This window comes from Harpia harpyja, chromosome 19 (genome assembly GCF_026419915.1).
Source record: "Harpia harpyja isolate bHarHar1 chromosome 19, bHarHar1 primary haplotype, whole genome shotgun sequence".
NCBI lineage: Eukaryota > Metazoa > Chordata > Aves > Accipitriformes > Accipitridae > Harpia > Harpia harpyja.
This window is the reverse complement of record NC_068958.1, coordinates 9,185,557-9,209,951: the sequence shown is the minus strand read 5'-3', so window position 1 is coordinate 9,209,951 and position 24,395 is coordinate 9,185,557. Positions and strand designations below refer to the sequence as shown.

The 24,395-nt window shown below is 52.5% G+C and overlaps 1 protein-coding gene across 2 annotated transcripts in view; it reads right to left on the bottom strand.

Moving 5' to 3' along the window:
- ASTN2 (astrotactin 2) overlaps positions 1-24,395 on the bottom strand; it is a 361,642-nt gene that overhangs the window by 242,084 nt on the left and 95,163 nt on the right. For both annotated transcript variants that reach the window (XM_052814689.1, XM_052814688.1), the window contains exon 4: positions 7,230-7,379. In XM_052814689.1, coding sequence (XP_052670649.1) covers positions 7,230-7,379 — 150 coding nt within the window. The remainder of the gene's footprint in view (positions 1-7,229; positions 7,380-24,395) is intronic.

Here is a 24,395-nt window from a genome sequence, read left to right as displayed (position 1 = left end):
GCCCTCGGAGGGGGGGTCAGGAAGAGGCTCCACCAGCTCCTTTCCTCCTGAAAGCAGCAGGCGAGGTGTCAGTGCTTGCACACAGCAGCGTTTAGTGCTTGGACATGGGGTCTGGGGGCGGTTTACAGGCTCGCACCCCAAACCGTAACCCACCGCCAGCCCCTCTTCAAACCCCTGTATCACAGCGAACATCCGACGTCACGATGCACCCGCACGCAGGGACTGGGGTTTTGAAGGGCACAGCAGAGTGGTAAAACCAATAAGGCTTATTCGCATCAGCGAGGAAAATCTTAATTAACCTGGGCTTCTAATGCAGGCCCTCGGGCAACCAGCCAGGGCTGCAGTTCTGCTGCACATCCCCTTCTCCTGCTGAGAAGGGCTGCCCAGGGCTCTCTCCCAGCCCGGGGCTGGGAGGCAGACACCAGCTATGGGAGGGTTTTTCCCCCCCCCGCAGCTCGGCAGAGCCATCTCCTCTGCCCGGGAGAGGGACCTGGACGCCGCCTGCGCAGGCAGCACATGGCACGTGTCTCTGCCACCTTCCCATGAGCCAGACGTGGTCCCTTTTGTGCAGGCAGATGGCCGGGGATGGACAGAGGCAGTGATCTCCGGTGCTCACTCCGCTCTCGAACCCCACCGAGGTGAGCAGGCAGCCGGTGCAGGCAGCAGCCGCTCCACCAGCCACCATCATCCCAGCCCCCTCCGGCCGCCCCGCGTTTGTTTGCCGGCTGCGTCTCCGTGATGGATGGCGCTGACATGTTAAATTACTCAGGCTGGATGTCTTCGGAGAGCTGGTGACAGCGATATTGCATTTTCTGATTACCCAGCACTGCGCAGGATGTATAAATACAGGAGTTGGGAGACCCGGCGCAGGTCCCCAGCCCACAGCGGAAACGTCTCCTCTGACCCAACACGTGGTGGCAGAGGTCAGCCTGGAAACACGAGCCCAGGGCAGAGAAACAGCTGCAAGGGATGCGCTTTTACCCCTTCACGCTGTCAAGGGTGCTGGAACACATCTTGGCGGTGCTTTTGGGGGTCCCGGAACCCCGTTGAGGCAGCCTGTAGGATGCAGGAGTGCTGATCGTCAACCGATCCAGCCATGAACCTCATTCCACCTTTAACTGGCCCCAAAATCTTGCCAAAGCATCCCTGCGAGATGCTCGTGCTTGGGGCAACACCGCCTGCACCAGCTCCGCCGGCCGGCCTCGGTGGCAGGCTGCTCGCAGGGGCACAGGGCTGGGGATGCTTGTGGCAGGACTGAGGATGCTCACAGCAGAGAGCACCCATGTGCAGCTGCTGATAGGGATGAACAGGGAGAGCACCCAATTAAAGCCAAGCAGCCCTGCCTGCTCAGCCCTCCTTTTCTCTTAAAAAAGAGAAAGAAACCTACCAAGTAACAGAAGAAGGATCCTAATCGCCGCAACTGATTACAAAGCGGAATAAGATGCTTAAAAGAGAGAGGACAGGGAAACAGCAACTTTGCACCTGTAACACACCAGCAACTGTCTGCAGTGGCTCCCCCAGGGAGCTACACCCCCTTTACACCGAGTTTACTCCTATTTAGATTTAAGAAAAACCAACGCTCCCCCTCCTCGCCCGCGCCCCCCGCCTCCTGCCCCACTGCCTGGGGACCAGGCAGTGGGGCAGGAGGCGGGGGGCGCGGGCGAGGAGGGGGAGCTGGAGGAAGATGCTCTCCTTTCTAATCCTGTTTGCAGATTTACAAGCTCGTTAATCCGTTCAAATAGATCGCAGCTCAGCCACGCACCGGGGCAGGGCGCTCGTTTTGAGCGCGACATTAATTTAGCGGGGAGCAAGGCGGGATGCCAAGGCAAACACCTCTCATTATGGTGTAATTAAAGATGGTAGCGTTAATGCTAAATGGGGACTAAGGAAATAAAATTCAGGAATTAGAGGCTCCATCATCACCAAAGAGTTTTTTAGGTAAAGCCACGTGTATTTTTTAAAGGTGCATTTTTGTCCACAAAAAAAAAAACCAAACCAAACCAAAACAAACCCTGACACTTTAAATCCCTTCCTCAAAGCCAAGAGGTTACAGAGCATCTCAGGGAAGCAACTGTGGATGCAAAACAAAATCAAAACTGAGTTAAAATAAAGAAATAAGTTACAGGAGCTATTTAGATAACTCCTGTCTGAGGCCAGGTTGACCTGGGATACGTAATCCCTCCAAGCTGGATGTTATAATAGAAGTGGGAGCTCATGTTTGCCCCCAGCGGTGCCACCCTGGGTGACACCTGTGTCCATGCATCCCCCCACCCCGCAGCCACAGCCCCACTGGCAATGCAAAAGGATTTTCTGCATCCCTCCCCTCCAGAAAAAGGGCCAAACCCTGTACGCACCGCAGCATTAAAGACCCATGACCTCCCTGCTCGACTGTGTTCGGTTCACTCCACCTCCACGCTTGCTTGCCCCACGCAATGCAGTCTCCTGGGTGTTCAACAAGCCCCTCTGCTCCCAGGCTTCCCAGTAAAAACCAGATGAGGAGTCCCCTCCCCACCTCCCCAGTGCTGCAGCGAGGTCCACTCACTGAGGGCTGGCAGGGTGATGCAGAGCTATACAATTAGCTAAGTAGAAATTTTCAGTTTAATTAATTTACCCCTACCAGTCAACTGAAAAACCAAACATGGTCAGAGAAAGGTAAATTAGATGCAGTTCTAGGGAAGAAAAAAATACACACAAACATTTTCTTTTGAAATGTATCCAGTCAACGCAAAAAAAAAAAAAGGTAAAGAAAAAAAGCTCTTTAAAAATGAAGCACTCTGCTCTGGTTTGTCATTGTAGCAGGGTTATGCGCGCGCGCACACACACACACACACACACTGGCTTCAGCCGATGAAAATTCTTCCTCCTCATTGATCTTCCCTTTTCCTTCTGCCTACGCCCAAGAAACCACATTGGGGCAGGTGGTGCAACAACCAGGTGATGGCCCCACGGCTCCCACCATGGAAAACTGGGATCACACCAATCCCAGATGACAGCCCTTGCACAGCTGTGAAGGGTTTTATTTTCAGCAAGGACCAACTCAAGATGCTGGATGCGATGCTTTGCCTCGGATGAGGTGAAAGCTCCCGGCTGAACCCCAAAAAAGCCTCGCCAGCAAAACGCGATGCTCCGTGGGCACTGCAGGACAGACGGACGGGGCGAGGTGGGAGGCAGAGGGGTCCTGGCGAAAGCAGGGACCATGGGCCAGCCCAGCCCAGCCCAGCCGCGGCTCTCCTCCCTGGGCTAACTTTGGGTAACTCACGGCCCAGCCGAGAGCTCTAAAACACGAGAAGCCGCAGCCCTGATAAACAGCGCACCCCGTCTCAGGCAGAAGGAGCTATTAATCGCTTATTTATTCTCAAAGCCAGGGTGCTTTTAAAGGCCTGCCCCAGGAGAGGGCACCAGACCCCCTCTCTGCGCAAACCGGCCTCCCCCCAGGGCACCTCCCAGCCCTGCACCCCGACATCCCACCCAGCCATGGGGGGGCTGCGCAGGGGGGTCCATCGGCCAAACCCGCATCCTCGGTCCCTGCACCACCGCCTCTCCCCACGGTTCCCAGGGCATCGCTTCCCAGCTTAAGCCCCGCTTCTCCGATGCAGCTGGGTTGGGATGCTCCGGGTAGCAGCCTGGCTGCATTTTGGGAACCAGTACATCCAGACCCTCTCGGATGCAGCATCCCTCCCTCCTGCACTGCCAGCCCTCAGCAGAGATATCCTCCTTCCAGCACCTCAGCTCTTATCATCCTCGCTGTCCCTCTATTATTTATAAACTCTAAACGCGCTTCACTCGATAAAAGTGTTTGGGGAGAAAGTTTGTATGAAAAAGGCATTAGAAAAAATAAAGTTATATGGTACTGTAAATGGAGAGGGTGGTATGGGTTTTTTGGGTTTTTTTTGAAGTTGATCTTCTCTGCAAAATACGACCTTTCCCAGAGCTGTTAGAAACACTTAGTGCAGAATCAGATTTAATGACAAGTAATAGGCAGCAGTTTAAATGCACTTAGTGCAGGGAAGCGAAGCAAGGCAAAGCTTATCCCAGATTCAGTTTTGTTGGGCTGGGGCGTTGGGTTCTTTGTTTTCTGGTTTGGTTTATCCCGTCCTTCTGCAGGAGTGGCACTTGGAGCCCTTTCAGAGCCTTTCCATAAAGGAGGAAATCCTTTTGCTGTGCACGGTTCCTGCAGGGAGAGCGCTCCAGCTGTAGGGCTCTGACGAGGTTAAGCATTAATTAAATCGAACCGTGAGAAAATAATTACACACATGCATCCGTCAGGCCAGCTTGTCACTACCCAGTAACAAAGTTGGATGCAAACTCCATCAGCGGAACTGTCATGCGGCTGTTAGAAGGAAATAAATGCATCCCAAACGGACAATTTCATTTAGGGGGAGGAAAAAAACCCATGGATTGCAAAGGATTAATGAGGCGAAGGGTTTGTGTTTGCAATTGGATGTAAAATGCAAACATCGTGAGTTGTGATATCATCGTTTAACCTTAATGTTCGATAGCACTCTAACTGCTCACCCGCCAGAGGGACCGCGGGCTGTCAAAACAAAACCTCCAGCACAGGAGAGGTGCAGGAAAAGGCATGGATACGGCCTCAGCAGCAGCGCCCGGCCACGGCTTTCGCAAGCGAGAAGAAATTTAAATTAAATGGAAAAAAGGATGGGATGGGGCTGTGGGGAGCGAGATCTCCACTGGAGATGCTGGAACTGGCTTGCTTTTTGGGGCTGCTCACTGACTTCTGATGATTGAGACCTTAAAATCTTTTTTCTAGGACATGCCAGTGAGGGTTCCCGTAAGTGGAGACACTCAAAGTCACAGTCCCCTCCTGAAGCCCCCGGGGCACGGTACGCCCTGAGCAACTGAGGCCAGACACAGCTCCCCGCCATCTCCGAGAGCGCACGCAACCGTCCACGGAGGAGCTGCCAGGAGGAACAGAGACCCAAGGAAACCGCGGTAGGCTGGGCACCAACACCACGGGGACTCATCCCGCTCCCAGTGCCGACAAGGGAACAGCCGCGGCAGCACCTTCCCAGCTAACCCGGGCCCTTCCCCTCCAGCCATCCTCCTCCCTTCTACCGGAGCTGAGCGCTGGGGTGCAGTGAGACACCCCCGCCCATCTTTGCAGCACCTTTGGGACCACTGGCACCAGCTCGGGAGCGGAGCAGCTCGAGGTGCTGGTGCCCAGCTCCTCTCCGTCACCTCCCCTTGCCCGCAGCCTGCCCCAAAACCCTTCCCTGGCCCCACGACTCGGGCGTGCAAGAGCCTGCCCGGCGCGGGGCTGCTGGAGCAGGCACCCCGGCATACCTGAGACGCACGCCCAAGGCCCCGGGAAACAGCCAGAGAGCAAAATAGAGCGACAGCCACGGCGGGGAAGATTGGTGGCCGGGCAGCCGGGCATGCTCTGGCTCCCGGGGGAACAGCGCAAGAGTCCCAAGGGAGACAATTTGTTTTCTCCACCACGGGTCTGGGCGAGCCTGCTGCTGGGGACCTGCTGGACAGCCCGTGGCTAAGGACTGCCCGCGCCGGCGGCCGAGGCAGGGAGGGATGGAGGGCGACCTCGCTGAGCACCACGAGCGGGTTGCCACGTGGAACCCAGCAGCCAGAGGGGAAATTCGGCTCCTCATCCCAACACTGGGTGCAAGCTGGTCTCCAACCCTCGTGTTAAGGAAACACAAGTCTGGGCAGAAGTAGAGAACAACCAAGGGTCTTCTTGTCCTGGTATCCACTGACTATTCCCGCAGCCACTAATGGACAGAGGGATCCTGGGGGGCAGCAGGGATGGGGTGAAGGTTGGGAAGAGCTCCCCTTGCCCCGGGGCACGCTCTGGCGTGGTGCAGATGGGGATTTGTGGGGAGGCGGGGGAGCACCAGCCCAGGGAGGTGGGAGATGGAGGGTGCGTGTCCCTAGAGACAGGGGACAAGCCGGGCTGGCTCGGGGCCACACTCTGCTCCCACGCAGCCAGGGGCTCTGCCTGCAGCCCAGCATCGTGTCTCCTCCTAAGCTTGGCTGCATGGATTAATTGACTTGCTCTATTAGTGACTAAAAAGCCTCTTACCTTCAGGCAGTTCAAAAGTGAAATAAAAACAAACAAACAAACAAACAAACAAACAAAGAGGCTGGAGCAGGGAATCAGGGAAACTTCACCAGACAGTCACTGTGGACCCCAAAGCACCTGCACACACACACGCCAAAATCCAGATATACGTATTTGAGTAACTACTAGAAAACAAACCAAATAATTTAAACCAGTTAAAGAGTCAGAACATTTTCTTCACACTAAGTGAATAATTTATGGGCAGAGCTATAATAAAAAAAGCCCTCTCTGGGCCTGTATTGCAGGAAAATGTATCCAGAATAAGAGATCACATTTCAGACTCATAAATAAATGAAAAACAAAACCAACAGTAAACAGAAATAAAAGTATTCCTCCCCAGCCCCCAGCACTGCCACAAAGACCGGCAGTGCACTGGGCAGTCCATGGTCAAGGGGCCCCCTCCTGCCCATCATCTCTGGAGGGACCCTGACACCTCTTCCTCCTTGCCAGCTAGAAATCTGGACCCAAACCCACTGTACTCACTGCTTAACCCAGAGCCATTACTGTTTTAAGCAGCGATAGCAATAGGAGGCGGCAGTTTCCCTTGTTGAGAGGCAACACAAGGACCAAATCTTGCTCACAGGGCTGTTCCAGCCAAACCTCCTCCTGTTGCTCTGGTGCAGCTGGCAAATAGGCTACAAATAAAACTCAGGAGCCCCCAGCACACTTTTGCATGGTACAGCCTTTAGAGCCATGAAGGCTGCTCCCACCTTCTGTGTGGCCCCTAAAAAAAAAAAATTCAAAAAACCCCTAAGCACTGGGAAAGTGCAAAAAAGAGAGGTCCCAGTGGTGCGAGTCACAGCGAAAATGAACTTCACCTCCGAAATCAAAACTTGCCAAGAAACCGCATTTCGCTCCCATCAAACCTTGGTTAGCCGGAGCAGCTGGCAGGGACCCTGGACTTGCAGCAGACCTGGATAAATCCCTGGGGGACCCATGAGGTGACACCACTCCCCTCAGGCCATCCAGAGGATGCTGCGTGGGCTTTGCCCCTCTTCACCCCATCACGGAGGAGCTCTGGGGTCCCCACGCTCAGCAGTGAGGATGAGGAGCTCCTGCCTTCTTCCCCAACCAAACTCCTCTGGACATGGCCAAACCCAGGGCACCGGAGGAGCAGCCGGTGACTGTGACAGCCTACCTCGGGGCCGGCTCCGGCGTTTCCGTCTCCCCACGGACGTGCTGCGCAGCGCAGGCTGGAGCTGCCCGATCTCAATGGGCGTGTTGGTGCGGAAGCTCTCCTTGAACTTCTGCATCAGGGACTCCACCGTCTCCTGCGTCACCTCGGGAGCTGCAACACCGGCAAAGGGACTGCGGTTAAAAGAGGACCGGGCCACCATGTCCCCACTGCCCGTACAACCCCTTCCTCGCAGAGGACAGCGTGAGCCAGAGCCAAGTCCTTGGGCAGGACCTCTGCCAAGGTGGGACAGACCCTGAGGTCACCCTCCAAAGTCACCCACGGGGACCCATCCAGCACTTTTCCAAGTCCTACCAAAGCCACAGAAATTAGAAAATTGTGAGTTTACGGAAATGGCATTTTTCACGCTGCTTTCCAGCATTTTGGATTATTCCTTGCCTCTTTCCCCATGTGCACGCAGGGCACTTGGAAGCATCGCGCCCTTATCCAAGTTACAGCCCAAAGGGTTCAAAAACACACAGGAACCCCCCCGGGCACTGAGCTGGCTTCGGGTCAGGTTTAACTCTGCCCCAGGAGCTCAGAGTTGAAGCCCAGGCTTGGCAGCCTTTTGGGGGGGTCGGGTACTCCCCAGCAGGCAAGTTTGGGATTACGGAGCGATAGGCAAGGCTGGGGTGGGAGCCAGGCGAACAATGTACAGCTGGTCCAGGCATGCTCCGAGCTGCAGCAGGAATCCCTGGGGTCTTCCAGGGGCTGCGCTCACATGGCAGGCAGCAGCACCTGAGCTCAGGAAACAGCTTGCTGTAACACCCCACAGCACATCACAGCTTGCTGATATTTAAGCAATTCCCCTCCTTGCTCTCCCCCCCCCCCCCCAAATTGTCCTATGAAACTCACCACCCACCCGCACACCAGGCAGTTACGGGAAATCATGAAACCACTCGCAAAGGGCAAAGATGAAATTCAGATCAAAAGGTTTGTCATCCTGCAGGCCACAGAGGTCTCCCAGGTTTAACAATCAGTTTGGCCTCTGTCGGCTCCTTGAATAAACTCATTAGCAGAACATAACCTCTGTCCTGTCTCCATCTGGAGACTCACAAAGCCCCTCCGATTAGCTCCTGAAGCTCCCCCTGCCCACAACATGCCTGTGCGGGGCTGGCAGGGATCACCAGCCCTATAGCCACCCCACAGCCCACTCGGGTAAGGAATAAATGAGCACCTTGGAGCTCCCCAGCCTGCCAGGATGATAGGCTGATGCATCCTCCCACTGCATCTCCCAGGTCCAGAGACACATCAGATCTGTGTGGAACTCCTCGGGCACCCAGTGAGCTCGGGGTGTGTAACTGCTCCGGACCATGGACTCTAATTCCCTTCGCAGCAGGCCATTTTAGTGCGAAATGAGAAGCTGGCCATGCAGGACGAGGCATTTGTAATCCTAGACAAGGATTTGACTTAAATGCAGAGTCTGCAGCAGACTCCTCCAACAGCCACCCACACTGCAGGGAGCGAAGAGCCCCGACCACCCCGTGCCGCAGGCGCTGCCACACCAGCCCACAAAGCAGCTCCCCCTTCCTTCTCCCAAATCCCGAAGGCGATGTCCCTGGCCTTCCCAGGGTTGAGAGCCTTTAGACCACACCAGGGTGCTCTTCTACCCCCGCAGGCTGCAGAGAAGGTACCGAAATCTCCCGGGGGCATTGGGAGAGGGAGCGCTGAAGAAGAGCAGAGTGGCTGCTGTGCCCGTGGGCGCACATGCATCGGGAGGGCTCGGGAGAGGATGAGACTCACTGGGCGATGGAGAGACGAGGATCAAACCCGCTGCCTGCGTAAGCACCAAAGGTGGGAACCGTTTCAGGAGAGCTCCAGAGAGAGGGTGGCCTAAGGGACCAGCTATGTTACATCTTCCAATTATTCAACACCAGGCTCCCCCAGGCACCATGGATCAAAGGCAGAGCTCCCCAAAGTCCCCTACATTTACAGCAGATGCAGCCAGATCCTGCGGCGTCGGATGTCCCAGCAAGCAGCATCATAGGGGAAAATAAAAAAAAAAAAAAAAAAAAAATCAAGAGCAGAGAAAGGTCTCCAAAGAGCACCTAGTCCCAGCACTGACAGCACACATCCAACCCCTTCTTGCAGGGCTCTTCCGAGGCGCCGGGGAAGGATGCTGCAGCAGCACCGGTGCAACTCAGCACCCCGCCACCGTGTTTGCGGGAGAAAGCCCATCCCCGCATCTCCTTTGCCTGGGAGCAAGCGTAGCAGGGCCTCCCCACAAACAGATGGCAAGTTATTTGAACCTCGGGGCTGTGCGATTTATAACGTGTGCAAGTGGAGCAGGGAGCTCGGGAACCACACGGCTGAGGCTTATTTACCGAAAGGAGGCCAGAAGGAGAGCGCGGGAGGGGAGGAGGAGGGGGCCATGCCTTCAGCTAGCGACGGAATGCGGCGAGGTCGCAGCTCTCGTGGTCCCTGCTTGGCTGATGGGAGCAATCAGGGCCGCGGTGATCGTACCCCATCTGGCCACCACGCTCGGCACATCCATCCAGAGGCATCTGCTCGCGCGCTCGTCAGTGGAGCAAATGCCAAAAGCGGGGGGGGAGCATTACCTTCACAGGGAGAGGGTCCCTGCAGTCGCCGGCTATTTGCAATGATGTTACAAATACTTATTCCAGGAATAGGAGGAAAAAGCTGGTGCATCTCACTGCTCTGCACAGCTCGTGTGCCAGCACATCCTTGGCCTCTTCATGCCCCTGAGCTCAGGGGTTTGGAGTAAAGGGAAGGAAGAAAAACGAGGAGGAAAAAAAGAAGGGGAAGAAAGAAAAAAAAAAATGGGAGGGAAAAAAACCAAGGGTGAGGAAAAAAACCCAAACAGGTGGAGGAGACAAAAAAGGGGGAAGAAAAAAAACACCCCCCCCCCCCCCCTTGTTGACATGATCTCAGCAAGTGGAGTTCAACATGGCCAATGTGGAGAAAACCCTCACTAACAAATGACAGGTAGCTGTGCTTCAACCGAATGAACATCAAGGGTCAAGGATAAAGGAAAGACCCTTCATGCACTGCCAACCGTGACAACAGGGAGGGAGAAGAAACCAATGCACCGTAACGTAATGAGGCACGGCACTCACCGAGGCTGCAGGGACCCTGTTGACTATGGAGGTGTCCATCACATCCATAAAAGCGACACAGTCCACCGCAAACTGCCACCTGGGCTTTGCCACCCGGGAATTTCCACAGTCAGCCATCTGAGTCTGGACAGCCGGGGTAGGAACCCACCTCCCACACCGATGCTTCCGCAGGCGTCACGCAACCGCACGGCAAACACGAGTTCGCACACACGTGCCACCGTGCCGCACACACACGGCACACGTGCTTGGCATTCCCGTCTCCCCCGGCTGTTTTAATTGTTCTGAAAAGGATGGGAACACACACTACCGCAGGGGAGTGCAAAGCTTCAAACAGCCCAGCTCTGCCCCGCAGGACCCAACTGGGCTGCGTGGGCCAAGTCCTGCGTGGGCCAAGCAGGGGCTCAGCCGGCAGCTCCCGGCGCTGCCGCGCTACCCGCACCCTGCTCCCCTCCCAACGACGGCCGAACACGATGCAGATTTAGAAGCGATAGGACCGTCCTCTCCTTGAGCGAAGCTTGCCAAACCGCCTTCTCTCCCATCCCCGGTTTCCAGAAGCTAAACCCATCAGGGCTATTGAGCTCACAGCTTCGTCACCACGTTGAGAGTTTCTGCAGCCTGGCAAAGGGGGTGAGATCCACCCCGAGGTTTGGCACGACGCTATGATCTTAATCTCACCCTGTCCTATAGCAAGGGCCTTCGACAGCCTAACAACCCCAGGAACAAGCTGAAGCAGACGAAGCACGAGGCTCTTCAGCCTCCACAAAAGTCAGCTTCCATCTCTGGCAGCGATTTAAGGACACAGCTGAAGGTCACCGTACCTTTGTAAAGCACATTACATGTTCCCAATGTACACCTCCCTCCTGTCCACCCCCATACGCTATTTTGAAAGAGATTTGCTCTCCTTAAGGCTCCCTTATTCGTTTGCACGTCTCCCACAAAACAATTCATACCAATAGCCTTTTCTTCCTTCCTTCCTTTTTGCTGGCACAAATTGCAGTGGGAAAAATATGTTGTTTGGCTTAAAAATTACGACGACAACAAAAAAAAAAAAAGAAAAGTCATCAACTGAACAATATGAGCAATGTTTGGGTAAAAATACATTGCAACGGAGATGGGAAGCGGCAGCATTCATTCCACCCCCAGCGCAGCCAGGAGAGCTGTACCCTTCCCAGACACATAGGCTGGTTATGGGGGGCTGTTTTGAGGAGGTACCAAAACTAGTATCTCACCAGCTTCAGTGGCCAGGAGGGATTCTCCAAAACAGAGTCCCAGGCTTGGATCAGCGCAACCACCCACAACCTGTACTTAAGAGACGCGCTAGTTGTGTACCTCCACTAGTTGCACTTGGATGGTGCCTCCACCATCCCAGGACATTCCCGAAGGTCCAGCACAAGAGACAAGGAACTGAAAAACCCCTTTGACTGTGCAACCTGTTTTCTGCCAGCTGAGGCAGGATGGAGCTGGTGGTGATGGAAATGCTCTATAGCCCTTGGAAGCAAACCCTCAACCTCACGGAGGTATTTTAGGGTCTTCAGACATGGCCTCAGAGGATGCCAATGAAGCAGCCGTACCACTCACTGCAGAACTCCCCTCAGGCTTAAGCGAACGCTCCTGCGCCCCACAGAGACCCTATATCCACCAAGGACCTGGCAGCCCCACTCGATGCTGCACCGGACCCTGGCAGGGCAGGGGAAGGGCAGCAGCTTCTCCCCAAACCAGGCTCAACACCTCGTGCTGCTGCTGGGAGAGCTGGACAGCCCCACAGCTTGGTTTTTGCAGCATGTTAAAACAGAGCAGTGAGGCTTAAGGTCTGCAAAGGTGCCAGCTTCCCCAGGTCTCCCAGTCTTTGGTGTTCGGCTTAAAGTTTCTGTCCCCGGAGCCACGACAGTCCCTGTACTCCTCACACAGCACTTGCACTCCTATAGCTGCAGGGAAAAGACTATAAAGGCAACAGCAGCTTCTGTTAGAGCTTCCCACGCTAGGTATTGAGTAAAACATATTTTTTAAAAATATAGGTTTTTAAGCATCTGATTTTCCCATCCCTCTCTTTGATTTCTGAGAGTCAGAGGGCAAGTTATCGATTCCTCAACATTACCAGTGCTTAAAATGCTCCCAGAGTTTTGGAGAGAGGAGTAACTCACAGAGCGGCTCAAGAGCTGCTCGACTGAGCATGCCGCTTCACTGGAATCAAAGTGTTTTGCAAGAACACGTCAAACTCAATCAAGGATTAAATAGAAAAGTTTGGGTGCAATTATAATTCAAGGTTGGTGGGATTTTTACCTCCTGACCCGTGCACGCATTCGTGATGGCACCCATGGCCATGTGTAGGACACAGCCCCCTCATCTCAGACACCAGCTCTTCTCCATGCTCACCTCCTGCCCTCTCACTAACTGCTTCCAGTATTTTTCAAATAAGCCGCTTTTTCTAGGCACAGGGGAGGGTACTCTCCTGGGAATCACTGACGCTGGCTCAAAAGGTCTAATGCATCATCACATCCGTAATGCACCACGTAAACATCAGGTATGTGTAATGCAGTTTAATAACATTATAATTGTTACCTCCAAATCAAACCTCTGAGTTTCAATAAGCTCATTTTGCTGTTTCTGGATCGATATTTTGGAAATTTCTATTCTACAAAGTATTTCAAGAAATCGACTTTCTGATCCTATTTGGGATGAGCATAAATTTCACAATACTGGAAGTCTTCCACATGGTGGAAACCCTGTTTTCTTACCAGCTCTAAATAATGGGTGTTTGTTGCTTTTTGAAGCATGAAATAAGCAACAGTGTTTGTTCTGAAACTGGGATGTGGACTGATTTTCAACAGTGCCACCCTGAAGGTACTAGGCTCCAGAAAGCAGAGAGCTTTACTAGCATAAAATTAGGCAATTACACTGATGCCTATGTGATGATGGTGGGAGAGATTTGTACAACAGCTTCACACATATTGGGATGAAAACACACCTGGAGAGCAACTTCCTGCCACAGAGCGTGATGGATATGGCAAAAACATGAGAAACACAGAACTGTAGCTCTCCATGTCTTTCTCCAGCCACCAAACACCTCTACCACCTCTCAAGCAAGAGTCTCTGTCCCCATGGGTCCCCTGCTCTCCATTAGTCCACATCATATGCTATGTGCAGGCACACTGTGTCCAAGAAACACTGGGAGACTGCTGGCTGCATTACACAACCAACGCAGGAGATATATATATATGGATATACATATTTAAAATAAAAAAAATATATATACATAAAAACATCAAAACAAAGCACAAATAGCCACACATACCCATACATCAGGGGACCAAGCACCTCCTGCAATGCATACATCTCCAAGCCATCCTTAGGCGAACCCATCAGGGGAAATGACATACGTGGCACCGCACGCTTTGCTGGAACTGGCCCCCAGCCCAGGCTGCCAACGCGGCGCGAGGGAGGATCAATCTCTCTCCGAGAAGCTCTTTTACACAGAGGGGTTTTCAGACGTGGCAACAGAGGGATATGGGAACCCAGGAGCATTTTGAAAACAGGCTTGTATTCCATCCATCTTGACTTTTTCTTTCTTTTCTCTCCCGGCCCTTTTTGTTGAATTTTAAAATAGAGAAGGTATAAATTTTTTGAACATAGGTATTAATACACAGAAATTAATACATTAATAGGTTATTATATACATCAATAAAACTCTTGCTATAAAAATAGATTTTCATACGTAAAAATCTAATTTTAATTGCAAATTGGAGGGGGAGGGTAGCAGAAGAAAAGATAAAACTTTATTCGAGATGTCTCCTTTGAAGGAAACTGAACAAATGTACTTTCCTCCTTCATATATTCATGAGATGACTGCTTCCCTATCCCATTTCTCCACCACCCTCAGCTCTGGGCTTGGAGCCAGCACAGTCCTTATCTGGTATGAGGCAGGGAAAAAAAAAAACCAAACTGATAGGATCAGAAGTTTTCAGTAGTTTAACAAATCTGCCAAAAAAAAAGTCTCCATTGGTTTTTAATAAAGCTTGGGGCGTGTGACGGAGAAGGGGGGATGCCGGGAGAGGCTGGTGTGCAGCACGGGAGGGGGATGGGGACCTGCGCTGGCTCAGCGTCCCACAATGGGGACGGGGACCCCGGGGAGCACGAGGGCACCCCACAACCCCTCTGACCACACACCCGCTCTTTGCTTTTCTTCTTTATTGCAAAGCTTTGCCATTTCCCCCATCTACAGAGAGCAGGAGGCAATACCTGCAGCTCCTGTCCTTGTTACAGCTGGGTGAGCTGCCTCTCAAACCGGCAGGACCCAGGGAACACCCAGCCCGCCGGGAAGGGGCACCCGGAGCCAGAGCACACGGCAGCACCCTCCCAGCACCGGCTGCCCTGACCCTTCTTCATCCTCTCTCCAGTCACGGTGCTCAATCGCTTCCCAGCTAATTGCCTCCACTCATGTGTGCAAACTAACCGTTTACTGGAAAATGCCACGGAATGTTAATTTCACTCGGAATTGGGTAATTGCAAAGCACTTCCATTTTTTTATTATAGGAAATGAATAAGCATTGTATTAATAGCATCGTTTCCAACTCCAACCACAATCACGGCCCCATCGATGGAGGCTGCGAGTTATTCGTCACCCTGCACTTCCCCTGCCTTTCTACTTTCCTCCTTGCCCTTCCACCTGCCACACTCCTGACTTCCCATGACGGTAATTAAGATAACGCAATATAATTATAAACACATCGCAACAGACCAAACGCTTAAGAGCCACTGTCCAACAGTTCCCACCTCTGCCTTGCACCTTTGCATAAAAAGCACCTTACAAAAGCAGATGGGTCTCTTGTGCTGCTACCAGCTGGGTTTGACCTTCCCAGGAGCTGTTTCTGACCAGGAAACCCACTGCTCTTCTACAGGGCAAAGACTTTTCTAGCACACCCCTCCCCTGACACCTACAGGGCATTGCAGATTGGGATTGTTCAGCCTGCAGAAGAGAAGGCGCCGGGGAGACCTTATTGTTGTCCTTCGATACTTAAAGGGGTCTTATAAGGTGAGGACAGACTTTTTAGTAGGGCCTGTTGTGATAGGACAAGGGGTAATGCTTTTAAACTAAAGGAGGATAGACTCAGACTAGATATAAGGAAGAAATTTTTTACAATGAGGGTGGTGAAACCCTGGCAGAGGTTGCCCAGAGAGGTGGTAGATGCCCCATCCCCAGAAACATTCAAGGTCAGGTTGGACGGGGCTCTGAGCAACCTGATCTAGTTGAAGATGTTCCTGCTCATTGCAGGGGGGTTGGACTAGATGACCTTTAAAGGTCCCTTCCAACCCAAACCATTCTGATTTGTTCTTTTACCCCATTTCTTCTGCAAGCAAAAGCCTTTGGCCATGGGACGCTGCCCCATCTTCCCCTGCCCCAGCACCACGAAGGTCCAGGCCACCGGAGACTGCTTCCCACCATCTCCACTCTAATGAAACCTTTAACTTACCTTTTTTTATGAGACACCATAACTTTTTCGCTTATGTGGCGAGCAGAGAGGAGCAGGGAAAGATGGGCAGACCCTCAGCAGCAGCTAATGCTCCTCAAGTTATAAAATAATTGAAAAGTTAAATAAGAACACCCTGGAGAAAGCTTCCTGATTTGGTGCTAACAGGCACATGAAGCGGCCCAGGCTAATGTTGCGTGGAGAAGAGACACCAGCTTGAGAGCACAGTGCTGACCTCCAGCTCCCTTTCTCCATCACACATCTACAGCTCCACAAACCCAGAGGAAAAACTGCCCTACGGAGCCAGCTGGGGCAGAGACCCACCGAGGGCAGGAGAAAGCCCCAACCCCATCTGGCCAAGGAACCGCCGCTGGGCGATGAACCTGGAGGCAGCAGCACTTTGGCATCTGCAAAATGAGTGTGAGCGAGTCCCAGCACCCCTAGGGATGGGTATGGGCAGAGGACAGCAACGGCCGGCAAACCGGGGTGGGAAACGTGGCGCAGCGGCCCCTCTCCGGTCTCAACCACCACCCAGCTCCCTGCTCGGCAGCGCGGTGCAGAACAAATTTGTGAGTCAGAAATTAAATTTCCTTCACCCAACCAGCAAGGTGATACCTTCTCGTGGTACCGGCAACCCTGTGCCACATGCTGGGGAGAACAAGGGAGCAACATCAACCCCGAGAAGGGCAAACCACCAAAATCCCATATTGCAATGGGGCCAAGGAGCTTCAGCCGTGCACGCGTGGCACAAACACCACCAGAAGGAGCCCCCCTGCCGTGGCAGGGACCAACCGTCTCCCACACCAGGAAGCACACGGGTGCAGGAAAGAAGGAGCCGAGAGCCGGTTTGTTAGCTCAGGAGAAGACCTGGAGCTGAGGGAATACCCAGAGAGCCCAGGCTATCAAAAGCAAACCATTTCCAAGCCACGGGGGTGAGGCAGAGAGGCCGAGCACAGCCAGACCCTGCAGGACCCCATGGGTGAGTCACAGCAAACGCTGTAACTCAGCGGGGCCGTCAGAAAGGATTGATTTGAAGCACCTTGTTAATAAGTTTCCTCTCCCGCTGGTCCTTCGGGTAGGTCACTGCCTAATGATAAATGGGGCTGGAAGGTGCCTGCAGACCTAATATCAGCGCAGGTGCCCGGCCTCGATCCATCTTCCTTAGGAGCCAGCTGACAAAACTAACTGTCTCGGTGCCGTAGCCAGGTAAAACACAACTGATAGGAAGAGGAGATGCAAACAGAGCGAAGAGCTGCTGCTGCAGCTGCCCTCCCCGCTCCCCTCCCCATAAAACCCATAAGCCCAGTACAGACCGATGGGCAGAACATCTCGCACACACCAACCCGCAGAGCCGCAAGGCTGCTTAAAAGCCAAGGTGAAGAAGCACTGAGCATCATGGACCGAGACAAACCCATCGCTCTCATGCAGGTGACAGGACCCGGAGCAGCCTCAGCTCTAAGCCACGCATCCCAGGGGCTGCTCGAGTGCTCACTAGCATCTATATATTTCCAGCAGAAATGGGGAACATTGTCAGATTGTTCTCCTTCATCCCAGACCCCACACCCTCTTCTCCTGGTCACCCTGACTTCAGAAATCGGTAGCAGGTTTTTGCTCCGTGCTGACACCATGGAAGGACAGCCCCGGGCAGAGCTGAAGCTCTCCCAGGTCCTCTGCATTGCACGCAAGGCAGCTGCAAGATGCAACCCAGCACGGAAACCCAGGAGAGGAGAGGACACTTGAGATCCCCCAGGGTGTCCCAAGGGGAACAAACAGCCACCACATTATTTTTTTAGATTTTGCACTGTGGGGGGAAGTAAAAAAAAAAAAAAAAAAAAAAATCATCTTAATGTTAATCCTGGTCAACAACTGGCCTACAACCCAGCTACGCCTTAAATAATGTAGTGCTTTATCAAACATTCATAGTGGTGCACAAAGTGATGAACAATACGCGCCTGGCATTTATATAAATATAGTTCCTGATGGCTTGTTTTCCTTGGACAGCCAAAACTTCACAGCTTATCTTCTGTGAGCTTGTGATTTAGCCTGGATGAAAAACACTTTGGACATCTGGGAGAACAGGGCTATTGCACATGCAACTGCCACGACATCTCCACCAGACATCAGCAGCCCCACAAAACCCAATAAAAGCCCACATTAAAAGAGCTGCTGCTGACCTGAGGAGTCACAAGCCGTGCGGCTGTGGCTGGGAGAGGGGATGACCACAGGTATTTCTTCTCACAAGATGTCGTGCAGCATCGGGGTGAGACCAGCCCAAGCCTCGCAAAGCGGTGATAAACTAGCAGGACTTCAAAAAAACGCCACCCCTTCGGGATGCTCAGCAAAATATTGGCATATTAAAACACCCCTTTTCTCTTCCATTCCCTATGGCACCATCAGAAGCCACTTTTCCATCTGCTTCTTCCCTTCTCTGTGTCATGAAATCAGTGAGGGGGATATAGCGAAGGGAGGGAAGAAAAACAAGAAAACCACATCAGGAAATCCAACCTACCAGCCTTTTCTCAACAGCAACACTTGCTGTAGGCCAGGAAGAGCCCTGGCTGGCCTGAGATGTTTAAGCCTTAATCAGTCATTAAGTACATGCCAGCACAGCATCTCCCTCAGCCAAGGGGACGCAGGACCAAAGGAGACCACCAGCCCCCGGGAGCTTTCCCATCCCTTCTGACCCACTGCTGGAGGCAGGAGGCACGTCGGATACAGCTCTTGCTGGGGAGACCTCCCGGGCACGCTCCTGCACATCTGTGATACTGCCTTAGGCCACTTTCTTGGGGGACGTAAGGGATGGGGAACGTGTCCCGCAGGACCACCAGGCCAAGAGACCATCATTCCCTCCCCCCACGTTGGTGAGGACAACCCAAATTTGGGATGGAGGCAACCAGTTCGATGTGATAGGATGATCAAAACAAACCTAAAACTCCAGCCTGGCAGCTCTGCATTTAGAGCTCAAAAGGAAATTAACATATTAATATATTAATTATGACTGTGTTTATCTCTCTGGAAAGCAAAGCTTTTTCCTGGCAGGTAGGGACATTTTCAAATCAACATTAAAGTCAGAGCTGGCATCACCATAAAACTGAAAGACCCAATGGCATATCTGTTGTAACCTCTGCAACTGGAGCCCCTGTTCTCTTCATTAATGCACTCAAATCAGTTGGAATTAAGCATGTTGGACTTAAAAACCTATTTAATTTCTCTAATAACTAGAGACACTGGCTAAGCATGTGCTCAAATGCTTTCCTGAATTGGGACCCAATTCCTACCCTGTTGGGCCTCATTTTTATTTTTATTTATTTAAAGCTGAAATTTGCAGCAGGGTTTTTCAGCCAGGAATAGTGGACTGCAGAAAACACTTTCCACTGGCAAGCTATGTGAATATACATTTTCAAAGGTCTCTGTAAATTACGCAGGGAGTTGGCGGGGATTAGAGCTGGGAAAAGCTGATCACGTACAAAGAGGGTCACGATCCCATCAGGTCACTGGAAAGAAGACAGAGCCCCACGACATATCAGATGCCAGCCTGACGTACTGTCCCATTTTAGCCTCCAGTCCCAGCAAACATTAAGCCGTCGTTTTATTTATTAAAGGCTCAGAAAGCCTCCAGTTAATGCTTGGATTCAGGGTGGCACTGCATCTGCCTGCCCGAGCGAACGGCAGCCGCAGACAGCGGCTCCCAGCCCCGGCACGGCGGCGCGGGCACAGGGACGCACGCCCCGGCACGGCGGCGATCTCCCTGCCGGCAGTCAGCCACGAGCCCGGCCGGGCACCGTCCCCTTGAGGATGCTGGCCTGTCGGCTCGGGGACGGCAACATCAGGCCAGTCACCTCGCTCCTGTTGCGCATGGGCTCTCCATTCTCCATCAGGGAGGACACCACCACCGCCCTGTCCGTTACAAGGGCATCGCCTCTGACTCACAACCTGCCTTTAAACCTCACCTCCAAGATACTGCAGAGCTCATATATCCGTAACGAACAGCAACTCTAGGGCACAGCTTAACTACCAGCCCTCCTCTTCCACATCTCAGCCCCCCAAATGTCCCTTTCCCCAGCCCTGACACCGTGCCCTCGGGCCAGAGCGCTGCCTTACCTCTCCCTAGAGGAGTCTTCACTGGGAGGCGAAGATGACGACTGAGATGCAGCCACCACAACAGCTGCTCCAGCGTTGGCGGGTGGCACAGGAAGCTCCATCTCCTCATCCCCTGCCTGCCTTTTGCTGTTATCGCAAACCTAAGCTGTCTCCCCTGCCAAAACCCCTTCTCCCGCAGTTCCCCTGGACTGCATCACCCAGAGCAGTTTGCCTGGGAGGGTGTTGGGACCACAGCCCCTTACATTAGCAGTTCTCAACGTTTCCTCATGCTGCCCTGTCTGCTGTCTGGCTTGGCTCCCCTCTCCAACTCACAGATGAGGATTGGACCATTAAGTGACATGACGTGGGTTACCAAAGCAGCCAGTGGCAAAGTGGAGCTGGATCTACATCTCCAGGTTCACTCTAGGTGCCAGACCATCTCCCAGGCATGCTCAAAAGCCTCTCGCTATCACTACAGAGAAGAGCATCCATGGATTAAGTAAGAGAAACTTCAGAGGTTTACCTAAGTTAACACAGCAGGTGAGAAGAAAGTCCAGGAGATATGAATTCAAGATGACTGCACAACCATGCCTTTGATATGCCTATGGTATTAATCATCGCTACCATCGGTAATAAGTCCTGTCTCCTGTCTAGACTTGGAGGCCATACCTAGACTGCAGAGTCTGTGAAGCCAGCACAAAGGCTGCTTGAAAAGTTCTTTTTTTGAACATGAAAGAAACTGAGAAAATAAAGATGGGTCCTTTGTTGCAGGACTGGAATTGCAGATACTCGATTTTCAAGTCTAACATCTATTTTCTCCTCAGTTTTCACCAGGCAGAAGTTCTGCTTCTCACTGATCCTTAAGGGATTTGGTTTGGCAAGATCTTCTCATTGGGAAACTTGTGGGTAACCCCATATTCAGGCTTGCTGGACTTTTATCTGCCTTCATTTTACTAATTCCATCTCTGTGCATCCAACATGTCTCATCTGGAGACGTAGTGGTGCTGCCTGGAATGGACTGGGGGCCGAACCCCCTCGAACAGCACTTGAGGGACAGAAGCAAAGGGCTCCTGCCGCTGTAGGATGAAACCGTGTCGGTAAAGATGAGCGCCAGGTGTGTTAAAAGATAAAAGCAAGTTAGGAATTCCCAAAGGGCTGGAGAGCTTGAGGCCATCTGCTCGGGAAAGGCAGGAGAGCAGAAATCATCGGGAGCATGGACTGGAAACTACCCAGAGAAGTGAGGACAGAGGCAGTGAGGACAGTGACATCACCTGCACAAATTTACCCAAATCCCCTTAATCACAGAATGCTGTGTATGCACAGGGACTGGGTTCGGACATGGGGGTCTCCCCAGCAAAGACCATGACCCCAGAAACCCCACCCCACACCAGCAGACCCCACTCGGCACCACGCACGCCCACGGGGCACGAAACCCCTGGAGACCTTCTGATTGCCAGAGAGAACCCAAAGCCACGAGGAGAGGGCATGGCTCCCTTTCCACACCAGCACAAAGGCATCCTTTTGGCTAATTAGGACTGCCTGGCTATTGCCTCCTTCCTCGCTCCATTTCATTTTATTGTATTAATAGAAAAAAGACTACTTTTCTCCTTAAACTGCCTCAAATTTTTCTTCTGTCTAAATTCATCTGGGCTCTGCGCAATGTCACCAGGTCAGTTTGTGCTCCTGCTGCAATTCTAATTTTGTCAGCTTTCCATTTTCTAGGGAGTTGGGGGATTTTTCTTTCTTTCTTCCCCACCCCCACTTCCCCCCAAGTCAAAAATGATTTTGCATAACAGTAATAATGTTAATGGCCCTGCACAGCGCATCCAGATTACAACTGCAGCTAGGGAGAAATAAACATCTCATCTTTGCCCTGCTGTTTATCTACCCGCAGCAGAGCCTGGTATCAGGTCAGAACCTGTAATTTCATTAACTTTATCACTCAGATGCGCTTGTTACTAGATGTCATTATTCAGCACATTGCTCCCGTGTTTTGTTTGTGCTGGGCTTCACTTTAGATGCTCCAGTACTGTGCAGGAGCAGCCCTCCCATCCGCATTGCTGCAGAGCGCTGCCTCAGACTTGGGAGGAAAGTTTGGCTTGCTGATCTGTGCTCTGCTTGCCCATGATTTGCAAAACATTTCTGCTGCTCGACCTCCCAGGCAGGCACTTCTCTCCCATTGCGCAGGGCTGTACATAGAGTCATCCAGTACAATTCCCTACCTGACCCGATATATCCAGAAGCAACACGTGGGGAATGAGAAACCACGCTCATCCTCGTGGAAAGGGCAATCGAGCCCAACAGCCGCACAGCGCAGGGTGCGCAAATCCCAAATGATGGAAAGCACCCGCCGCCAGCGCAACTCCGCACCTGCAAATCAATCACTGCCCAGCACGTGGGGGAAAGCAAGCAGCGCAGGCAGGTGGAGGGCGAGCCAAAATGCTCCATCTTCATTGGATTTGCCATCCCTGGTAATTAATGCTGGGAAGTGACACTTGAAAGAGCCTCTAGTGACAGCCCCAGTGATGATACCGTTTGGAGCCCGCTGACAAGTCCCAGCTGATGTCTTATCACAACGCTACACTGCAAGAGCAGCAAGAAGAGCTTTTCCCTCGGGCACTGACGGACTCCCTGGGATGTGGGCACAGCTCCTCACCCGGCCCCGGTGATCGCACCAAAACCTGGCGGCTCCAGCCATGCAGCCAGGCACCAGAGGGAAGGCTGACCCTGTCCCTGAGCTAGGGCCACGCTCCAGCTGGGTTTCCCTTGACACATCCACCTTCAATCTACCTGTAAAACTGTGCCGGAGCAGAACTGATTTCCAGCCCCATGGGATCTCCAGGTACGTGGTGTTTGCTCACACCAACTGCAGAGTTTCTCCACCCCACCTGCCGCATCCCGCGGGAATCCCAGCTGCATCTGCTGCTCGCGGGCAGGTCGAAGCGCCTGTGTGCGCAGCACATCCAACGCCTCCCAAATCACCGTGTTTCCCACATGTGTGCAAACCAGGCCAGAGTGCAAAGCCCACAGCACATATAGTTCTATTTCTAGTCTAGAAATCCTAGATCTGAACTACAGCCACCTTGTCCTTGGCAATCCAGACTCTGACCAGCTTCAGCAGAGATGAGTAACTAGCGCATACCATAGCTTGACTCCTTGAGCAAAGCCTCATCCAAGATGGAAAAGTGCCCGTCTGGGAGGAAACACATGATGAACCGGCTCGGTTTGGAAGGATCAGACCAGGCAAGGCACAAACCTGCCTTGATCCAAGGTGCAAAGCCCGACGGCATCACAACCTGAACTGGTGGGAGCATTTGTGAACATATTTCACAGCGTGGCATAGCTCTTGCAGCCCCAGCTTGGGGGATTTTTCAGTCAGTATAAGAAGTTCTTTATTGCCAATTCCTGAAGCCCTCAGATAGTTTAATATTCTGCCCTAGATCTTGTTTACTATTATGTTTTGAAGAGGACTGAAATGCAGTTACTGCTGTCTTCCCCAGTCACACAACTCTAAATAATTTATAGAAAAGCAAAACAAAGAAGAGAATATGAAAGAACAAAAAAGGTAGCTCAGTTACGATATATGAAGGCATTCATTTGTTCATTCTCACCGAGCAGAGGGTTGGGGAAACATCTCTTAACACCATGGGCCGGTAACAGCCAGCCGTACACAAAGGGGGATGCCAACAGGGATGCTCAGATCAGCACTCGAGCACAGCAGATGGACCCCTGGGCACCTCTGTGTTTGTTTGAGCAATGATAACCATCGCCGTCATAATAATCTTGTTTAAACGAGGAAAGAGTAAAAAGCACTTTACGGGTGGAAGAAACACAACCTCAGCCACCACTTACGACCATCACGAGTGCCGAGACCTGCTTTCCAAACACAATGCATCATCTGGGCTCTCCCTGGCTCTGTTGCTTGGAGCCACAATCTCCTCCACAGAGCTGAGGAGAATCCCTGTCCCCATCCCCGTCCCCCAGCACAGCCATCATGGGTGCTCCAACAGGGACTGTTCAGGCTTTATGGGAATCCCGCACGGTCACAGAAGAAGGGAAAGATGGGTCCAGCGTCACCCAAAAGCCCCTTCCCTGCACAGAGCAAGCCGGCACATCCCTTCCTTGCTCCTGCTGCAGTCACTCAGCAATTAGCGCTAACGTACTTTGCTTTTGTTTATTCACATATATTTTACTGTGCATTGCAGGTGAACAATATTAAATGGCTACTAATGACGTTTCAATAAGCAGAGGTGGGTATTGCAGCTTCTGAGACAGACTTTAAAAATGCAGGCAATCAAGTGTGCATTAGCTGAAACGCTCTAGGGAAAGCGCTGCTCTTCTCCGCGCAGGAGAAGCATCCCCCCCGAGTCACGTAGTTGTACCCATGCAGCCTGCAGTCCCTCCACCCCTGTGCACAGGCAGGGGGGCAGCACCCAGACCCTGTCTGACCCTCTCGGTGACGGTTCTCCAAGTGCGGAGAACAGAACAACATGGTTCAGCAGCACGAG